Here is a 20,000-nt window from a genome sequence, read left to right as displayed (position 1 = left end):
ACACTGACTGACCCAAACTTAAGGAAAGCTTTGACTATGTACAGACTAAGTGAGCATAGCCTTGCTATTGAGAAAGGTAGGCAGACCTGGCTCTCAAGAGAAGACAGGCTATGTGCACACTGTCCACAAAATGAGGTGGAAACTGAGCTGCACTTCCTAACCTCCTGCCAAATGAATGACCATTTTAGAGACACATATTTCCCTCAGATTACACAGACCCACAAAGAATTTTGATAAACTCCCATGTATATTGGGTGAAGTACCACAGTGTGTAATCTCACCAGCAATATTTGTGACCTGTTGCCACAAGAAAAGGGCAATCAGTGAAGAACTAACACATTTGTTAATACAACCTATATTTATGTTTATTTATTTTCCTTTCTGTCCTTTAACTATTTGCACATCACATCAAAACACTGTATATATACACAACGTGACATTTGAAATGTCTTTATTATTTTGGAACTTTAGTGAGTGTAATGTTTACTGTTATTTTTGTATTGTTTATTTCCCTTTTGTTTATTATCTATTTTACTTGCTTAGACAATGTAAACATATGTTTCCCATACCAATAAAGCCCTTAAGTTGAATTGAGAGAGAGAGAGAGAGAGAGAGAGAGAGAGAGAGAGAGAGAGAGAGAGAGAGAGAGAGAGAGAGAGAGAGAGAGAGAGAGAGAGAGAGAGAGAGAGAGAGAGAGAGAGAGAGAGAGAGAGAGAGAGAGAGAGAGAGAGAGAGAGAAAGATTGAGAGAGCGAGAGGCATACTACATCACCCTATTCATCCCATCACAGTCTTACTGAACAGGGTTTGTGTGAGTGTGTACAGTTTGGCCTAGTTTGGACTGCCGGGCTGTTTGATTGATCATCTCTTGTTTTTCTCTGTCTAGTACTGTTTTGTGAGAAACTCTTTCAGACCCTAAGCTGCCTCTTAGTCTACACCTTTGTTGAATCTCATATTCTTCTGAAAAGTAGGATGCATGCCATTGTTCATGAATATTTCCCAATGTACTGTAGTTTTGCTTCCTTGTGTCCTTCTCCTCCTGTCCTTTCGTCAATGAAAAGGTCAGAGGATACGAGGAAATGTGGAAATCAGGGTCGGGATGTAGTTGTAACAAATGAGGTTTTAAAAACTCTGTTTCTCCATCATGTCTGACCATGGAGCTTACTTGACCACGACCCAATTTTGACCATAACCTATCATGGTCAGAGTCATGATGACAACAGCTCTACTGAATCTTAGCATCACAGCTGCTATGGAATACTTCATGGTCAATCCAACCTCTCTCACATGTCCCTCCTCCCTCCCTCCTTCCTGGTGACCCCAGTGAGTCGGTTGGTCCCTCCGTCCCCTATAAATACCACAGTGGCCGTCTTGTTACCCTGCTCCCTGGTGTCTGGTTGCCACTTGAGGCCTATTTATAATGTCCCCCCAGTGATAAGACATGCCGGTCTTAAATCAGGGGGGAGTTGCTGTGTGTGTGTGTGAGGTTGTGAGGGGATTTAGGGGGTGTGGATAGGTGTGTTGTGTGTGTCATATTTTCCCTTGGCTCTGCCTTGGAATGGGGTCAGATGGGGTGAGGTAGCTGTGTGTGTGTGTGTGTGTGTGTGTGTGTGTGTGTGTGTGTGTGTGTGTGTGTGTGTGTGTGTGTGTGTGTGTGTGTGTGTGTGTGTGTGTGTGTGTGTGTGTGTGTGTGTGTGTGTGTGTGTGTGTCCAGGTTGTTAATAGCTTCTGGCTTTAGCCCCTGTGTATCCCATCTCAGCCCTAGTATTTTCATTGAAACCCGAGTGCGGCCACCTATCATGTGTATTTACATATAAATATAAATATATATAAATATCTGTGTGAGGTATTGAGAGACTGAGGAGTAAGAATGATGAGCCTGCCGCTCAGGCCTTTTTCCATTGGCGTTTCCCAGGACACACACAAAAACACACAAACACCACACACGCACACCTACACACATACACTTTCCCAGCCCAAGGTCTGTGTATGTGAGTTTGTGTCAGTGTGTGTGTGTGAGTGTGTGTGTGTTTGTGTGTGTGTGTTTGTGTGTGTGTTGGTGTGATAAGGGGGATGGAGGGGTAAGGGTGATGGAGGGGTAACGGTGATGGGGGGGTAAGGGGGATGGAGGGGTAAGGGGGATGGAGGGGTAAGGGTGATGGAGGGGTAAGGGTGATGGGGGGGGGTAAGGGTGATGGAGGGGTAAGGGTGATGGGGGGGTAAGGGTGATGGGGGCTAAGGGTGACGGAGGGGTAAGGGTGATGGAGGGGTAACGGTGATGGGGGGGTAAGGGGGATGGAGGGGTAAGGGTGATGGGGGGGGTAAGGGTGATGGGGGGTAAGGGTGATGGGGGGGGTAAGGATGATGGGGGGTAAGGGTGATGAAGGGGCTAAGGGGGATGGAGGGGTAAGGGTGATGGGGGGATAAGGGGGGTGGAGGAATAAGGGGGATGGAGGAATAAGGGGGATGTAGGAATAAGGGGGGATGGAGGAATAAGGGGGGATGGAGGAGTAAGGGGGATGGAGGAGTAAGGGGGATGTAGGGGTAAGGGGGATGGAGGGGTAAGGGGGATGTAGGGGTACGGCGGGATGGAGGAATGGAGGGATAAGGGGGAATGGAGGAGTAAGGGGGAATGGAGGAGTAAGGGGGGATGGAGGAATAAGGGGGGATGGAGGAATAAGGGGGGATGGAGGAGTAAGGGGGGATGGAGGGGTAAGGGGGATGGAGGGGTAAGGGGGATGGAGGCATAAGGGGGATGTAGGGGTACGGGGGGATGGAGGGATGGAGGGATAAGGGGGAATGGAGGGGTAAGGGGGGTGGAGGGGTAAGGGGGATGGAGGGATAAGGGGGATGGAGGAGTAAGGGGGATGGAGGAGTAAGGGGGATGGAGGAGTAAGGGGGATGGAGGAGTAAGGGGCATTGGAGGGGTAAGTAGGGCCCAGTGGGGTACAGAGGGGAGATGGAGGGAAAGGAGAGAGAGGGGAGATGGACGGAAAGGAGAGAGAAGGGAGATAGAGAGAGAGGAAAGGTGAAGGGAAAGGAGAGAGAGGGGAGATAGAGGGGAGATAGAGAGAGAGGGGAGGTGAAGGGAAAGGAGAGAGAGAGGGGAGATAGAGAGAGAGGGGAGGTGAAGGGAAAGGAGAGAGAGAGGGGAGATAGAGAGAGAGGGGAGGTGAAGGGAAAGGAGAGAGAAGGGAGATAGAGAGAGAGGGGAGATAGAGAGGGGAGGTGAAGGGAAAGGAGAGAGAGGGGAGAGAGAGAGAGAGGGGAGGTGAAGGGAAAGGAGAGAGAGGGGAGATAGAGAGAGAGGGGAGGTGAAGGGAAAGGAGAGAGAGGGGAGATCGAGAGAGAGGGGAGGTGAAGGGAAAGGAGAGAGAGGGGAGATCGAGAGAGAGGGGAGGTGAAGGGAAAGGAGAGAGAGGGGAGATGGCGGAGTAAGAAAATCTCAATTGTTCAAGTAAAAAGCTGTCTGTGCTTTTTTGATCTACTTCCTCCTCCAACCCTCTCTCCTACTTACATTTACAACTAGTTACCACTATCATAGCTCTCTGTCTGTCTCTCTCTCTCTGACCTGGTTCTCTTCCACTCACCCCTAGGTCAGAGGTTACCATGGTGGTCACCATGACAATCCTGGGTGAGTCACATCTGCCGGTGGGGGAGTAAGGGTTGTACAGACAGGGTTGATGGTTAAGGAGTGAGTGAGGGTTGTACAGACAGGGTTGATGGTTAAGGAGTGAGTGAGGGTTGTACAGACAGGGGTGATGGTTAGGGAGTGACTGGGAGTTGGACAGACAGGGGTGATGGTTAGGGAGTGACTGGGGATGGACAGACAGGGGTGATGGTTAGGGAGTGACTGGAGTTGGACAGATAGGGGTGATGGTTACGGAGTGACTGGGGTTGAACAGAGAGAGAGATATGTGAATCAGAATCAAACAGTAGTTTTGAATGCTGCGGGCAAGTTCTTCTCAAACTCTATTTCGCACATACATTTTTTTTTTCTCCCTGTGTTTTTCACAGTATCAGTGTTTATGTGTGTGTGTATCTTGTGTTTGTTTAGGGCTGGTGAGCCCAGTGAAGAGAGTTGCTAATCCGTGTGGTTGGCCAGGCAGAAAGGGCAGACATATTTATAGCAGACTGAATCATACGCATACAGATGCAAGCCACCACTGACACTGGCCTCAACACAGTACTGACCATCACTGACGCTGTCCTCAACACAGTACAGACCATCACTGACTCTGTCCTCAACACAGTTCTGACCATCACTGACCCTGTCCTCAACACAGTTCTGACCATCACTGACCCTGTCCTCAACACAGTACAGACCATCACTGACTCTGTCCTCAACACAGTACTGACCATCAACGACTCTGTCCTCAACACAGTACAGACCATCACTGACTCTGGCCTCAACACAGTACTGACCATCACTGACTCTGTCCTTAACACAGTACTGACCATCACTGACTCTGTCCTCAACACAGTACTGACCATCACGGACTCTGGCCTCAACACAGTACAGACCATCACTGACTCTGGCCTCAACACAGTACTGACCATCACTGACTCTGGCCTCAACACAGTACAGACCATCACTGACTCTGTCCTCAACACAGTACTGACCATCACTGACTCTGTCCTCAACACAGTACAGACCATCACTGACTCTGTCCTCAACACAGTACTGACCATCACTGACTCTGTCCTCAACACAGTACTGACCATCAATGACTCTGTCCTCAACACAGTACAGACCATCACTGACTCTGGCCTCAACACAGTACTGACCATCACTGACTCTGGCCTCAACACAGTACTGACCATCACTGACTCTGTCCTCAACACAGTACTGACCATCACGGACTCTGGCCTCAACACAGTACAGACCATCACTGACTCTGGCCTCAACACAGTACTGACCATCACTGACTCTGGCCTCAACACAGTACAGACCATCACTGACTCTGTCCTCAACACAGTACTGACCATCACTGACTCTGTCCTCAACACAGTACAGACCATCACTGACTCTGTCCTCAACACAGTACTGACCATCACTGACGCTGTCCTCAACACAGTACTGACCATCACTGACTCTGTCCTCAACACAGTACTGACCATCACTGACTCTGTCCTCAACACAGTACAGACCATCACTGACTCTGTCCTCAACACAGTACTGACCATCACTGACGCTGTCCTCAACACAGTACTGACCATCATTGACTCTGTCCTCAACACAGTTCTGACCATCACTGACCCTGTCCTCAACACAGTACAGACCATCACTGACTCTGTCCTCAACACAGTACTGACCATCAATGGCTCTGTCCTCAACACAGTACAGACCATCACTGACTCTGGCCTCAACACAGTACTGACCATCACTGACTCTGTCCTCAACACAGTACGTACTGACCATCACTGACTCTGTCCTCAACACAGTACTGACCATCACTGACGCTGGCCTCAACACAGTACTGACCATCACTGACGCTGGCCTCAACACAGTACAGACCATCACTGACTCTGGCCTCAACACAGTACTGACCATCACTGACTCTGGCCTCAACACAGTACAGACCATCACTGACTCTGTCCTCAACACAGTACAGACCATCACTGACTCTGTCCTCAACACAGTACAGACCATCACTGACTCTGTCCTCAACACAGTACTGACCATCACTGACGCTGGCCTCAACACAGTACTGACCATCACTGACTCTGGCCTCAACACAGTACAGACCATCACTGACTCTGTCCTCAACACAGTACTGACCATCACTGACTCTTTCCTCAACACAGTACTGACCATCACTGACACTGGCATCAACACAGTACTGACCATCACTGACGCTGTCCTCAACACAGTACTGACCATCACTGACGCTGTCCTCAACACAGTACTGACCATCACTGACGCTGGCCTCAACACAGAACTGACCATCACTGACTCTGGCCTCAACACAGTACTGACCATCACTGACTCTGGCCTCAACACAGTACTGACCATCACTGACTCTGTCCTCAACACAGTACAGACCATCACTGACGCTGGCCTCAACACAGTACTGACCATCACTGACGCTGGCCTCAACACAGTACTGACCATCACTGACGCTGGCCTCAACACAGTACAGACCATCACTGACTCTGGCCTCAACACAGTACTGACCATCACTGACTCTGGCCTCAACACAGTACAGACCATCACTGACTCTGTCCTCAACACAGTACAGACCATCACTGACTCTGTCCTCAACACAGTACAGACCATCACTGACTCTGTCCTCAACACAGTACTGACCATCACTGACGCTGGCCTCAACACAGTACTGACCATCACTGACTCTGGCCTCAACACAGTACAGACCATCACTGACTCTGTCCTCAACACAATACTGACCATCACTGACTCTTTCCTCAACACAGTACTGACCATCACTGACACTGGCATCAACACAGTACTGACCATCACTGACGCTGTCCTCAACACAGTACTGACCATCACTGACGCTGTCCTCAACACAGTACTGACCATCACTGACGCTGGCCTCAACACAGAACTGACCATCACTGACTCTGGCCTCAACACAGTACTGACCATCACTGACTCTGGCCTCAACACAGTACTGACCATCACTGACTCTGTCCTCAACACAGTACAGACCATCACTGACGCTGGCCTCAACACAGTACTGACCATCACTGACACTGGCCTCAACACAGTACAGACCATCACTGACTCTGGCCTCAACACAGTACTGACCATCACTGACTCTGGCCTCAACACAGTACAGACCATCACTTACTCTGTCCTCAACACAGTACAGACCATCACTGACTCTGTCCTCAACACAGTACTGACCATCACTGACTCTGTCCTCAACACAGTACTGACCATCACTGACTCTGGCCTCAACACAGTACAGACCATCACTGACTCTGTCCTCAACACAGTACTGACCATCACTGACACTGGCCTCAACACAGTACAGACCATCACTGACTCTGGCCTCAACACAGTACTGACCATCACTGACTCTTGCCTCAACACAGTACAGACCATCACTGACTCTGTCCTCAACACAGTACTGACCATCACTGACTCTGGCCTCAACACAGTACTGACCATCACTGACTCTGGCCTCAACACAGTACAGACCATCACTGACTCTGTCCTCAACACAGTACAGACCATCACTGACTCTGGCCTCAACACAGTACTGACCATCACTGACTCTGGCCTCAACACAGTACAGACCATCACTGACTCTGGCCTCAACACAGTACTGACCATCACTGACTCTGGCCTCAACACAGTACAGACCATCACTGACTCTGGCCTCAACACAGTACAGACCATCACTGACGCTGGCCTCAACACAGTACTGACCATCACTGACACTGGCCTCAACACAGTACTGACCATCACTGACTCTGGCCTCAACACAGTACTGACCATCACTGACTCTGGCCTCAACACAGTACAGACCATCACTGACTCTGTCCTCAACACAGTACAGACCATCACTGACTCTGTCCTCAACACAGTACTGACCATCACTGACTCTGTCCTCAACACAGTACTGACCATCACTGACTCTGTCCTCAACACAGTACAGACCATCACTGACGCTGGCCTCAACACAGTACTGACCATCACTGACGCTGGCCTCAACACAGTACTGACCATCACTGACGCTGGCCTCAACACAGTACAGACCATCACTGACTCTGGCCTCAACACAGTACTGACCATCACTGACTCTGGCCTCAACACAGTACAGACCATCACTGACTCTGTCCTCAACACAGTACAGACCATCACTGACTCTGTCCTCAACACAGTACAGACCATCACTGACTCTGTCCTCAACACAGTACTGACCATCACTGACGCTGGCCTCAACACAGTACTGACCATCACTGACTCTGGCCTCAACACAGTACAGACCATCACTGACTCTGTCCTCAACACAGTACTGACCATCACTGACTCTTTCCTCAACACAGTACTGACCATCACTGACACTGGCATCAACACAGTACTGACCATCACTGACGCTGTCCTCAACACAGTACTGACCATCACTGACGCTGTCCTCAACACAGTACTGACCATCACTGACGCTGGCCTCAACACAGAACTGACCATCACTGACTCTGGCCTCAACACAGTACTGACCATCACTGACTCTGGCCTCAACACAGTACTGACCATCACTGACTCTGTCCTCAACACAGTACAGACCATCACTGACGCTGGCCTCAACACAGTACTGACCATCACTGACACTGGCCTCAACACAGTACAGACCATCACTGACTCTGGCCTCAACACAGTACTGACCATCACTGACTCTGGCCTCAACACAGTACAGACCATCACTTACTCTGTCCTCAACACAGTACAGACCATCACTGACTCTGTCCTCAACACAGTACTGACCATCACTGACTCTGTCCTCAACACAGTACTGACCATCACTGACTCTGGCCTCAACACAGTACAGACCATCACTGACTCTGTCCTCAACACAGTACTGACCATCACTGACACTGGCCTCAACACAGTACAGACCATCACTGACTCTGGCCTCAACACAGTACTGACCATCACTGACTCTTGCCTCAACACAGTACAGACCATCACTGACTCTGTCCTCAACACAGTACTGACCATCACTGACTCTGGCCTCAACACAGTACTGACCATCACTGACTCTGGCCTCAACACAGTACAGACCATCACTGACTCTGTCCTCAACACAGTACAGACCATCACTGACTCTGGCCTCAACACAGTACTGACCATCACTGACTCTGGCCTCAACACAGTACAGACCATCACTGACTCTGGCCTCAACACAGTACTGACCATCACTGACTCTGGCCTCAACACAGTACAGACCATCACTGACTCTGGCCTCAACACAGTACAGACCATCACTGACGCTGGCCTCAACACAGTACTGACCATCACTGACACTGGCCTCAACACAGTACTGACCATCACTGACTCTGGCCTCAACACAGTACTGACCATCACTGACTCTGGCCTCAACACAGTACAGACCATCACTGACTCTGTCCTCAACACAGTACAGACCATCACTGACTCTGTCCTCAACACAGTACTGACCATCACTGACTCTGTCCTCAACACAGTACTGACCATCACTGACTCTGGCCTCAACACAGTACAGACCATCACTGACTCTGTCCTCAACACAGTACAGACCATCACTGACTCTGTCCTCAACACAGTACTGACCATCACTGACGCTGTCCTCAACACAGTACTGACCATCACTGACGCTGTCCTCAACACAGTACTGACCATCACTGACACTGGCCTCAACACAGTACTGACTATCACTGACACTGGCCTCAACACAGTACTGACCATCACTGACACTGGCCTCAACACAGTACTGAACAGTCCAGCACAGAACAGTGTAGTACTGACCAGCACCAGAGCCAGCCCAGAACAGTGTAGTACTGACCAGCACCAGAGCCAGCCCAGAACAGTGTAGTACTGACCAGCACCAGAGCCAGCCCAGAACAGTGTAGTACTGACCAGCACCAGAGCCAGCCCAGAACAGTGTAGTACTGACCAGCACCAGAGCCAGCCCAGAACAGTGTAGTACTGACCAGCACCAGAGCCAGCCCAGAACAGTGTAGTACTGACCAGCACCTGAGCCAGCCCAGAACAGTGTCTGTGCTAGTTTACATTTCTGTGTGTGTTTGTTTCTCCTGCAGTGTTATTTGTCAGATGGGGTATTTTGGAAGAACAGACTGTTCTCTCTCAGTTTGAGCTCCCGTCAGCGTGACATTTTCATGAATCATGTCGCTGGCCGAGATGCATGACTGTCCCCAACACGCACGCACGCACGCAAGCACGCACACACACACACACACACACACACACACACACACACACACACACACACACACACACACACACACACACACACACACACACACACACACACACACACACACACACACAGTCCAAAAGGACACTCATCTCAAGGATGTTGCCACCAACATTATGATGTCAGGATAGGGGGACGTAGCGCTAATTCCAGCACAGAAGGGATGAGCTCTTTTGGGTATACACGGCAGAGCTGACCCCTTGCTTTGGTCCTCTGAGACAGACTTCCACAGTAACTCTCTGTTTGTTTAGAAAGCCTGCTCTGGATTTCCTACGGTTCTGGGATGAAATCCTCTAGTTCAGTAGATTTAGTGGTAATATCTGTCTGTAGCCTATGGACATTATCCACCATGACTTTTGGCTTATCTAGGTTCACCATTTGGACAAACTTATAGGGTCCATACTTGTGGATGCGGAATTTGTTACTAGAAATAATCACTGCTACCTGGTGATGTTAGCATAGGGCTAAATATGCCAGGTTTTGTAATGGGGACAGCTAACATGTAGCCTTTGATCACATGCAACTCTGTCAACGATTTTAATTAGCTGAAGCTTATACTTATACTTCAACTTGTTGTAATGTTGGTAAGTAGTGGGTATAGTCTAAATTGAAACAAATAACTATGTTTGGAGCCCTAGAACCCATCACATGTTCTCAGAGCTTAGTATTGATGAACTCTTCAGCGTATCTCCTTGTTCTCTGTCTCCTCTGTCTTCTGTATTGTCAATGGTTTGTTCACTGAGACGATTGAGACATGGAATGTGTATGTGTGCCATTCAGAGGGTGAATGGGAAAAGTGCCTTTGAACTATATAGTGGTAGGTGCCCGGAGCGTTCCAGTTTGTGTCAAGAACTGCAACGCTGCTGGGTTTTTCGCCCTCAACAGTTTCCAGAGTGTATCAAGAATGGTCCTCCAGCCAAAGGACATCCAGCCAACTTGACACAACTATGGGAAGCATTGGAGTTAACATGGACCAACATCCTTGTGGAACGCTTTCGACACTCATATTAGGAATCTTTTCCTTATGTTTGGTACACTCAGTGTGGATTGTAGTATGAAGAGGGATGGATGGAAATGGAGAGAGTTTGTTGAGCTTAGTGTTTCTCCCATCCCCTGGTGGGATGTTTCTGTTTATAAACCTCAACAGTGTTTGACTAAGCAGCACAGTGTACTGTATATAGGTGTCTATACGTCACACAGTCCATATGTTTACTCTGCTGACTGTCCCTTCTCCCCCTAGACTAGTGACAGAGATGACACACTGTGATGGTTAACTCCAGGAGAGAGAGAGAGAGAGAGAGATGGAGATATGGCGAGAGGGAATGAGAAATAGGGGAAGCAGATAGAGAGCCAAAAAGAGAGGTACAGTAGGTGACATATAATGATATATATATCCAGGATTGTTCCCATTGGAGAAGAGACGGCATGTCTTTGTCCTGCCAGTACAGCCTAAACTAACCAAGCACTACTATGATATCCCATCTCTCTCTCAATTCAATTCAATTGAAGGGCTTTAACATGGCCAAAGCAACTGAAGTAGATAATAAACAAAAGTGGGAAAAAAATGAACAGTAAACATTACAATTACAAAGGAATAAAGACATTTCAAATGTCATATTATGTGAAAATAGTTAAAGTAAAAAAGTAAAAATAAATAATCTTAAATGTGGGTTGTATTTACAATGGTGTTTGTTCTTCACTGGTTGCCCTTTTCTTGTGGCAACAGGTCACAAATCTTTGCTGTGATGGCACACTGTAGTATTTCACCCAGTAGATATGGGAGTTTATCAAAATTGGGTTTGTTTTCAAATTATTTGTGGATCTGTGTAATCTGAGGGAAATATGTGTCTCTAATATGGTCATACATTTGGCAGGAGGTTAGGAAGTGCAGCTCAGTTTCCACCTCATCTTGTGCATTTCTCAATAGCAAGTCTATGCTCACTGAGTCTGTACATAGTCAAAGCTTTCCTTAAGTTTGGGTCAGTCACAGTGGTCAGGTATTCTGCCACTGTGTACACTGTTTAGGGTGAAATAACATTCTAATTTGATCAGTTTTTTTGTAAATTCTTTCCAATGTGTCAAGTAATTATCTTTTTATTTTCTCATGTTTTGGTTGAGTCTAATTGTGTTTCTGTCCTGGGGCTCTGTGGGGTCTGTTTGTGTTCGTGAACAGAGCCACAGGACCAGCTTGCTAAGGGGACTCTTCTCCAGATATATCTCCCTGTAGGTGATGGCTTTGTTTAAAAAATTCCTTCCTGTCACGGCCGTCGTCGAAAAGAGACCAAGGTGCAGCGTTGTGAGCGTACATTTTCTTTTATTTGTAAAATGTCGCCAACAAAACAAGAAATAACAAAAACGGCCGTGAAGCTACAAGGGCTATAGTGCCCCTAACAAAGACAACTTCCCACAATGACAAAAGGGAAAAAGGCTGCCTAAGTACGATTCCCAATCAGAGACAACGATAGACAGCTGTCCCTGATTGAGAACCATACCCGGCCAACACATAGAAATGCAAAAACATAGAAATCAGAACATAGAATGCCCACCCCAAATCACACCCTGACCAAACCAAATGGAGACATAAAAAGGCTCTCTAAGGTCAGGGCGTTACACTTCCATTGCGGTATTGTAACGATTGTCTATTTTGTCCTCCTCATCGGACGAGGAGAGGCGAGAAGGATCGGACCAATATGCGGAGTGGTTAGTGCTCATGATGATTTATTAAAACCGAACTGAACACTGAAATACAAAACAATAAACGAAGTGCAGAAAACCGAAACAGTACCGTGTGGTGAAAACACTAACACGGTAGACAAACACCCACCAAACCACACATGAAACCCAGGCTGCCTAAGTATGATTCTCAATCAGGGACAACGATTGACAGCTGCCTCTGATTGAGAATCATAACAGGCCGAACACAAAATCCCAACATAGAAAATCACACATAGACAACCCACCCAACTCACACCCTGAACATACTAAATAAATACAAAACAAGGGAAAACAGGTCAGGAACGTGACAGGTATGGGTCAGATTGACAGTTTAAACACATTCAAGACAGTCAAAGAATCAAGTAAAACCAGCCCAAACTTTATTTTGTCTTGTCAGACCTTTCAGAAATAAGAAATACAAGAACATTTTATTTCAAAGACTATATTTAAGAACTATTTGTTAAACATATTTCCTTTCTCACAAACAAGCATTTTCTGTTTGGAGCTCTTTTTGAGTGTCAGTGTTAGAGATCTGCTGCTCTCGCACTGAGAAGGAGACGCTTGGGAAAGCTCCTTTTCACCCAAACAGAATTATACAAATGCAACCAGAACCAGTCAAAACTAAATACATCAAATACACTTGTTTATTTTGGACCTGTGCAAATATTTATACACTTGACAGCCTCCTGGTCAAAATGACCCACATCATGTTTGTATACAAAATCTACACAGACATTCCACAACGCATCAGTGTGTCCACATTTTGAAGTGAGGTTCATGACCCTAAATGAGGAATAGTCATTTAATTTCATGGATAAAAAGAAGGTTAACTAGTGGTTTAGACAACTCAAAAGTGGAAATGGGTCAAATTGACCCGCAACATAATAGGAGGGTTAAAGGGTTTTTCCTGGATTTCGATAATTAGCGGGTGTCGGCCTAATTCTGCTCTGCATGCATTATTTGGTGTTTTACGTTGTACACAGAGGATATTTTTGCAGAACTCTGCATACAGTCTCAATTTGATATTTGTCCCATTTTGTGAATTCTTGGTTGGTGAGAGGATGCCAGTCCTCACAACCATAAAGGGCAATGGGTTCTATAACTGATTCAAGTATCCTAATTGGGATGTCAAATTCTATGTTCCTTTTGATGGCTCAGAAGGCCCTTCCTGCTTTGTCTCTCAGCTTATTCACAGCTTTGTGGAAGTTACCTGTGGCGCTGATGTTTAGTCCGAGGTATGTATAGATTTTTGTGTGGTCTATGGTAATGGTGACTAGATGGAATTTGTATTTATGGTCCTGGCAACTTTTTTGGAACACATTATTTTTTATCTTACTGAGATTTACTGTCAGGGCCCAGGTCTGACATAATCTGTGCTGCTCTAGGCCCTCATTGGTTGGGGGCAAAAGCACCAGATCATCAGCAAACAGTAGACATTTGACTTCAGATTCTACTAGGGTGAGGCCGGGTGCTGCCGACTGATCTAGTGCCCTCGCCAATACGTTGATTTATATGTTGAAGAGGGTGAGGCTTGAGCTGCATCCCTGTCTCACCTGCCAGCCCTGTGAAAAGAAATGTGTGTTAGTTTTTTGCCAATTTTAACCGCACACTTGTTGTTTGCGTACATGGATTCTACGATGTTGTATGTTTTTACCCCAACACCACTTTCCATCAATTTGTATAGCAGACCCTCATGCCAAATTGAGTCAAAAGCTTTTTTGAAATCAACAAACGCAGACTCTCTCTCTCAATTCAATTTCAGTTCAATTTCAATTTATTAAGGGCTTTCTTTGCATGGGAAGCATATGTTAACATTGCAAAAGCAAGTGAAGTTGATGATAAACAAAAGTGAAATAAACAATAAAAATGAACAGTAAACATTACACTCACCAAAGTTCCAAAAGAATAAAGACATTTCAAATGTCATATTAGGTGAAAATAGTTAAAGTACAAAAGCGAAAATTAATAATCATAAATATGGTTTTGTATTTTAAATCTCTCTCTCTTTCTCTCTATTTTCCCTCTATCTTACTCGCTCCCTCCCTCTCTCTATATATATCGTTCTCTCTCTTTTTCCATCTCTGTCTCTATTTGTATTTCTTCTATACCTGTCTTTTCTCTTGTTTTCTCTACTAATCAAATCATTCATTAGCGAAAAGACAAATGTCCTCATCAACTCTGAGAGTGACAATGACATGGGAATTCTCACCAGAGAACTGTAACAATTAAATAATGTCATGTATTTGACAAATGTAAGACTTTAAGCCTATATCAGCGTTGTTATGAGAGGAGCTGGGCAGATAGAAAGAGAAGAAGCCGTGCTGTTAGACAGGCGAACCACAGAGAAACACACATTATTCAGTGGGTTTTTATCTGTCAACTGTGCTACGACACCTCTGGAGATACACACACACATACACATCACATGCACCACACAAACACAACCACACAAGCACACACACACACACACACACACGCACACACACACACACGAACACAAACACACACACGCACATACACACACTGCTATGGCAGATGAATGACAAGTGTGTTTAGTACAGAGACTATTGTGTTCAGACAGATGAATTTGCAGTCAGAGATAAATCATGTGTGTGTGTGTGTGTGTGCCCCTATCAGTTACACCCTAGTATCTGTGTTAATTAGTGTATGTACCGTTGCTTCTAATCCTGTCCCAGGCTGCTTGACCTTTACATTAGAGGTCAGCGTGTATCACACATCCTGTCAGTCTGACACCACTAATACTATTCACATTCTGCCATATTGCTCTGAAGATATATTCTAACACAGGCAACGTGTTTTCAGATTTGAAAGTAAAAGTAAAAAGTGTGTGTGTGTGTGTGTGTGTGTGTGTGTGTGTGTGTGTGTGTGTGTGTGTGTGTGTGTGTGTGTGTGTGTGTGTGTGTGTGTGTGTGTGTGTGTGTGTGTGTGTGTGTGTGTGTGTGTGTGTGTGTGGACAGACAGTAGGCCCAGTGCTTTAGCTCATCAGGGCTTGCCCCACACACATGAATCACTACCTCCGCTCTCTTTCTGTCTCTGTTTCTATCTGTTTCTCTCTCTCTTTCTCTCTCTCCCATCCTACCCTGACCCTCTCCCCCTATCCCTTTCTCCAATTCTACCCAGCCTCTTTCTCTTTCCTCCTCCTCTCCCCGCTCCCCTCTCCTCCTATCCCTCTCTCCCCAGTCCCAGGCCCTCTATGGCCCCTCCCACCCACTTCCCTTTGACCTCAAGGAAAACGCAGGGATCCACCTCACCTGAAATAAAGACATTCGAGCTCTCTCTTCAGTCTAACACCCTGAACCTGAGGGCCTCTCCTAGTCTCCTAGTCTCTCTCTCTCTCTTCAGTCTAACACCCTGACCCTGAGGGCCTCTCCTAGTTCCTTATCCTCTTCCCTCCCTATCTTACTCCTCTACAAAGATGAGTTGGAATCAACGCAGCCTTCTGCAAACAAATACTTTAGCAGTCACATATACATATACTACACACACTCACACATTCTGTTTCTTAGCTCTCTCTCTCTCTCTCTCTCTCTCTCTCTCTCTCTCTCTCTCTCTCTCTCTCTCTCTCTCTCTCTCTCTCTCTCTCTCTCTCTCTCTCTCTCTCTCTCTCTCTCTCTCTCTCCGAGCCTGTGTGTCTGTCTGAAATTGAATCCTTCTCTGTCTCTGAGGTCTCTAAAAATACACAATTTCCACAATTTTCTGACTCTGTCTAGACGGTGTGGGTCAGAGATGACTTGCTGGGTTGAATCAGTTTTATTTGCACAGAACATGACTGGTTGTGTGTAGCTTATGTCTAGTTTAATTATGTCTCTGAATAAAGAGATGTTACATGACAGCAGCAAAACGAGGGGAGCTTATTTTTCCCCTGAAACACATTTAGGAGTGGAAGCAGTGCCTCCCGTTCTCTGAGACGCAGTGTGTGTGTGTGTGTGTGTGTGTGTGTGTATGTATGTGTGAGTACAGTGTTTTTTTTTGACTGCCTCATTAGCATGTGGGTTTTATCCTCCTCGCTGTAGAAAAGCAAAGTGTTCTCAAGGGACTACCCTCCTCCCCTCCTCCCCTCCTCTCCTCCTCTCCTCCTTCCTCCTACTCTCGCTTTTGTTCATGTAACCAGAATAACAGGAGTCAAGCGTGTCACCTGTGTAGTTCCTCCCTCATGCTTATTCATAGCTACTCCATCACAGCGTATGTGGAGCAGAGAGAGACCGACAGGGACGCAATCCTAAACACCGCTCTTTCCCTCTCTCACTCCCTCGCGTTTCAACTTTCCACAAAGCAGGGAAATCTTTCATTTGCGTTCCCAATAAAGGAAATACATGCAGGCAGACAAAGAAACTGGGGGGGGGGGGGGGGGGGGGGGGGCGTTTGTGGGAAACATTTGTCGCGACTTCATCAAATAACGACCCTGAAGTGAACAGCCTGATGTTTGTGCCATGTAAATATCTTCTGACTCCCGGTGACAGACTGAATGATTATGAAGGAATAGATTATAGCACAGTCTATTTCTCCCACTCTACTACTTACATGGTACTCGTGTTGATGCTTTAGTCTGCAGATAAAAGAACTGCTCAGCTGCTGTTTCTCTCTTTGGGTCACAGGTCACATTAACTTCTCTCTGTTGTGGAGAATGTGGGAGAATCTCTTCTGCTTCTGAAAAATCATTAAACATGATAAAAGTCTGAATTCATTTTGTAAACTATGTAAACAAATGTACGTGTAACCACCCTACTTCTGTTGAGATTTCATGAAATATATCTAGTGCGTGCGTGTGTGTTTGTGTGTGTGCTGTAGGAGGGTGACTAGGGGTCCCTGTCTAGCTGTGTCCCTGATTCTATGCTAGGGAGACCAGATGGGCCCACTGAGACCCAGAAGCCTGCAGCAGAGGAGAGAGCAGGGAGAGGACACACACACACGGTAGCAGTGGACTAGGTTTAGGAAAAGACAGGTTTCAAAGTAAGATGAGGCAGGATCAAACAGTGATGTTATCAATCTCCAGATTCTTTAAGAAGTGGATCAGTCCTGGGAGCCCATTGGAAGTCCTCCCACAGGAGACTGGGTCTACAATGGACCAAGACAGTGTTAGGATCAGGGTGATCTAGAATCCTTATTTTTTAAATTGTAATATATATATATATATTTTTTACCTCTCTACTCTTTGGAGGACATATATATTTTCTGCTACATGTACATACATTTTACATATACATTTTACATACACATTTGACATATATGGTACTTTTATATAAAGCAGTCACATCACAATAATACATTCTCAAACATCAGCTCTTTAATCCCACCCCTCAGCCACTGTCAGCCCATCCCACCTATCACCGTAGACCACCCTCGTTTGGTTTCCATGTGCCATATATTTTTATATTGTGCTGTGATGTTTTGCATATAGTTTTTACCTTTCTAATCATATAGTATCCACAGATTGTGAGCTAAAGATGACAACCTTTCCTACTAGTATTATAATATTATTTATTGACATGATTATGGCTTTTCAAATCGTCCAACACTGCTATTTTAAGGTTAATTTTAATGCATGTTGTGATTTCTTAACCGTTCCTGAACCTGTGACCAGAAACAAGCTACATAGGGACAATACCAGAATAAATGATCTATTGATTCTGTCTCTTCACAACCAACAAAATCTTCAGAGCTGAGGTTGTTGTATGCCCAATATACTGTATATACATAGCATTCTGTTGGTGGCAAGAATTTTATATAATCATTTAAATTGAAAAACTCAAAGTGTTGAATCAAGTGTAGTATTTTGTACCAGTTCATGAACCATGTGCCATGGAATTGGTACATCGAAAATATCTTCCCATTTATTTTGCAATCTGTATGGTGCAGCTGTCAACATGTTTGTCCTCAAATGAAACTGGTATATTTTTCTATTTATGCCAATTCCTTTCAGCCAATTTGTATCTTTAATATATGGCAGGCAAACAAGTTCCCTACCTTCTCCCTTTTCCACTTGCCTCTTTGTGGTAATGCTGTGGTAATGCTGTGGTAATGCTGCAATCAGTTGGTTGTGTTCTAGAATCCTAGCTTTGTGTAAGTGTTTACATGGCTGGTTTCCCAGACACAGACTACTCCTAGTCTTGGTCTAAAAAGCATGCAAAATGCAGAATCTTCATTGAAGTGGATGTTTAGTCCAGGACTAGGCTCATTAATCTGCGTCCAGAAAACTGGTCCATAGTGTTTGGTTTGTTTTCTGAATGCAGTCAAGCTTATATCCAGGCAAAGGACTGTTTTTTCTTAAATGTTGTCTGTTACAGCCTTGGATGGCTACTGTACTCTATATTTGTGCGCTAGCTACAGTCAATGTCTCCTCTCCACAGGGCTTCTGTATACAGCATGGCTTCTACTCACAAGCAGCTGTTTTATAGACACACCCTGCTACACACACATCTGAATTCTAATGACAAATTAGTGAAGACAGTGAAACAGGGAGGGACCAGAGAGGGAGAGGGAGAGGGAGAGGGAGAGGGAGAGGGAGAGGGAGAGGGAGAGGGAGAGGGAGAGAGAGAGGGAGAGGGAGAGGGAGAGGGGGAGAGGGACAGGGAGAGGGAGAGGGAGAGGGGGACAGGGATAGAGAGAGGGAGAGGGAGAGGGAGAGGGGGAGAGGGACAGGGATAGAGAGAGAGCCTGGGGGTTAAAGACTGACTCTGATATTACAGTATAGAGAACTTGTAAAAACTCAACAGCGCCATTTCAACTGATACCTATTCCCCATGTAGAGCTCTACAGAAAGACAAAGTCCTTTATTATAATGGGGGACAGGGTATCATTTGAGTCCCAGCCAAACTCGGAGGTTATCAGGAAGTAGTTTCTATTGTTAATTTTTGTTTTTGTCGTGAGTTGATTTGGCGCTGCACCTCTTTCAGCCGCTCTGCACTCGACATGAATTACCCACAGTGCACGGCGGCCGCACCTGTTGAGAATCCGTCTGGAGAGGTGTGAAGCAGCGACACCCGCCGACTCAGAATTTGTGTCACACTCAGGTGTGTGATTGTGTGTGTGTGTGTGTGTGTGTCACATGCAGGTACACGTGAGTGTGTGTACCACATAGATAAAGAGAAACACTGAGGAAGACAGAAGGTAGTGGCGTCCATCAGCTCAGTGAGTTGCAGCATGGTGCTTGGAGAAGACAGAAGGTAGTGGCGTCCATCAGCTCAGTGAGTTGCTGCATGGTGCTTGGAGAAGACAGAAGGTAGTGGCGTCCATCAGCTCAGTGAGTTGCAGCATGGTGCTTGGAGAAGACAGAAGGTAGTGGCGTCCATCAGCTCAGTGAGTTGCTGCATGGTGCTTGGAG

The 20,000-nt window shown here is 46.3% G+C and overlaps 2 protein-coding genes across 2 annotated transcripts in view; both read left to right on the top strand.

Moving 5' to 3' along the window:
- The window catches only part of LOC129811501 (estrogen-related receptor gamma), a 302,840-nt gene that overhangs the window by 25,263 nt on the left and 257,577 nt on the right, over positions 1-20,000 (top strand). The window lies entirely within an intron of this gene.
- Positions 4,153-20,000, top strand: part of LOC129811248 (serine-rich adhesin for platelets-like) — a 24,351-nt gene continuing 8,503 nt past the window's right edge. The window contains exons 1-2 of the mRNA XM_055862400.1: positions 4,153-5,307; positions 5,408-9,436. Coding sequence (XP_055718375.1) covers positions 4,153-5,307; positions 5,408-9,436 — 5,184 coding nt within the window. The remainder of the gene's footprint in view (positions 5,308-5,407; positions 9,437-20,000) is intronic.

This window comes from Salvelinus fontinalis, chromosome 15 (assembly GCF_029448725.1).
Source record: "Salvelinus fontinalis isolate EN_2023a chromosome 15, ASM2944872v1, whole genome shotgun sequence".
NCBI classification, from domain to species: domain Eukaryota; kingdom Metazoa; phylum Chordata; class Actinopteri; order Salmoniformes; family Salmonidae; genus Salvelinus; species Salvelinus fontinalis.
Note: the sequence above shows the minus strand (reverse complement) of the source record. Positions and strands in the feature narration are given on the sequence as shown.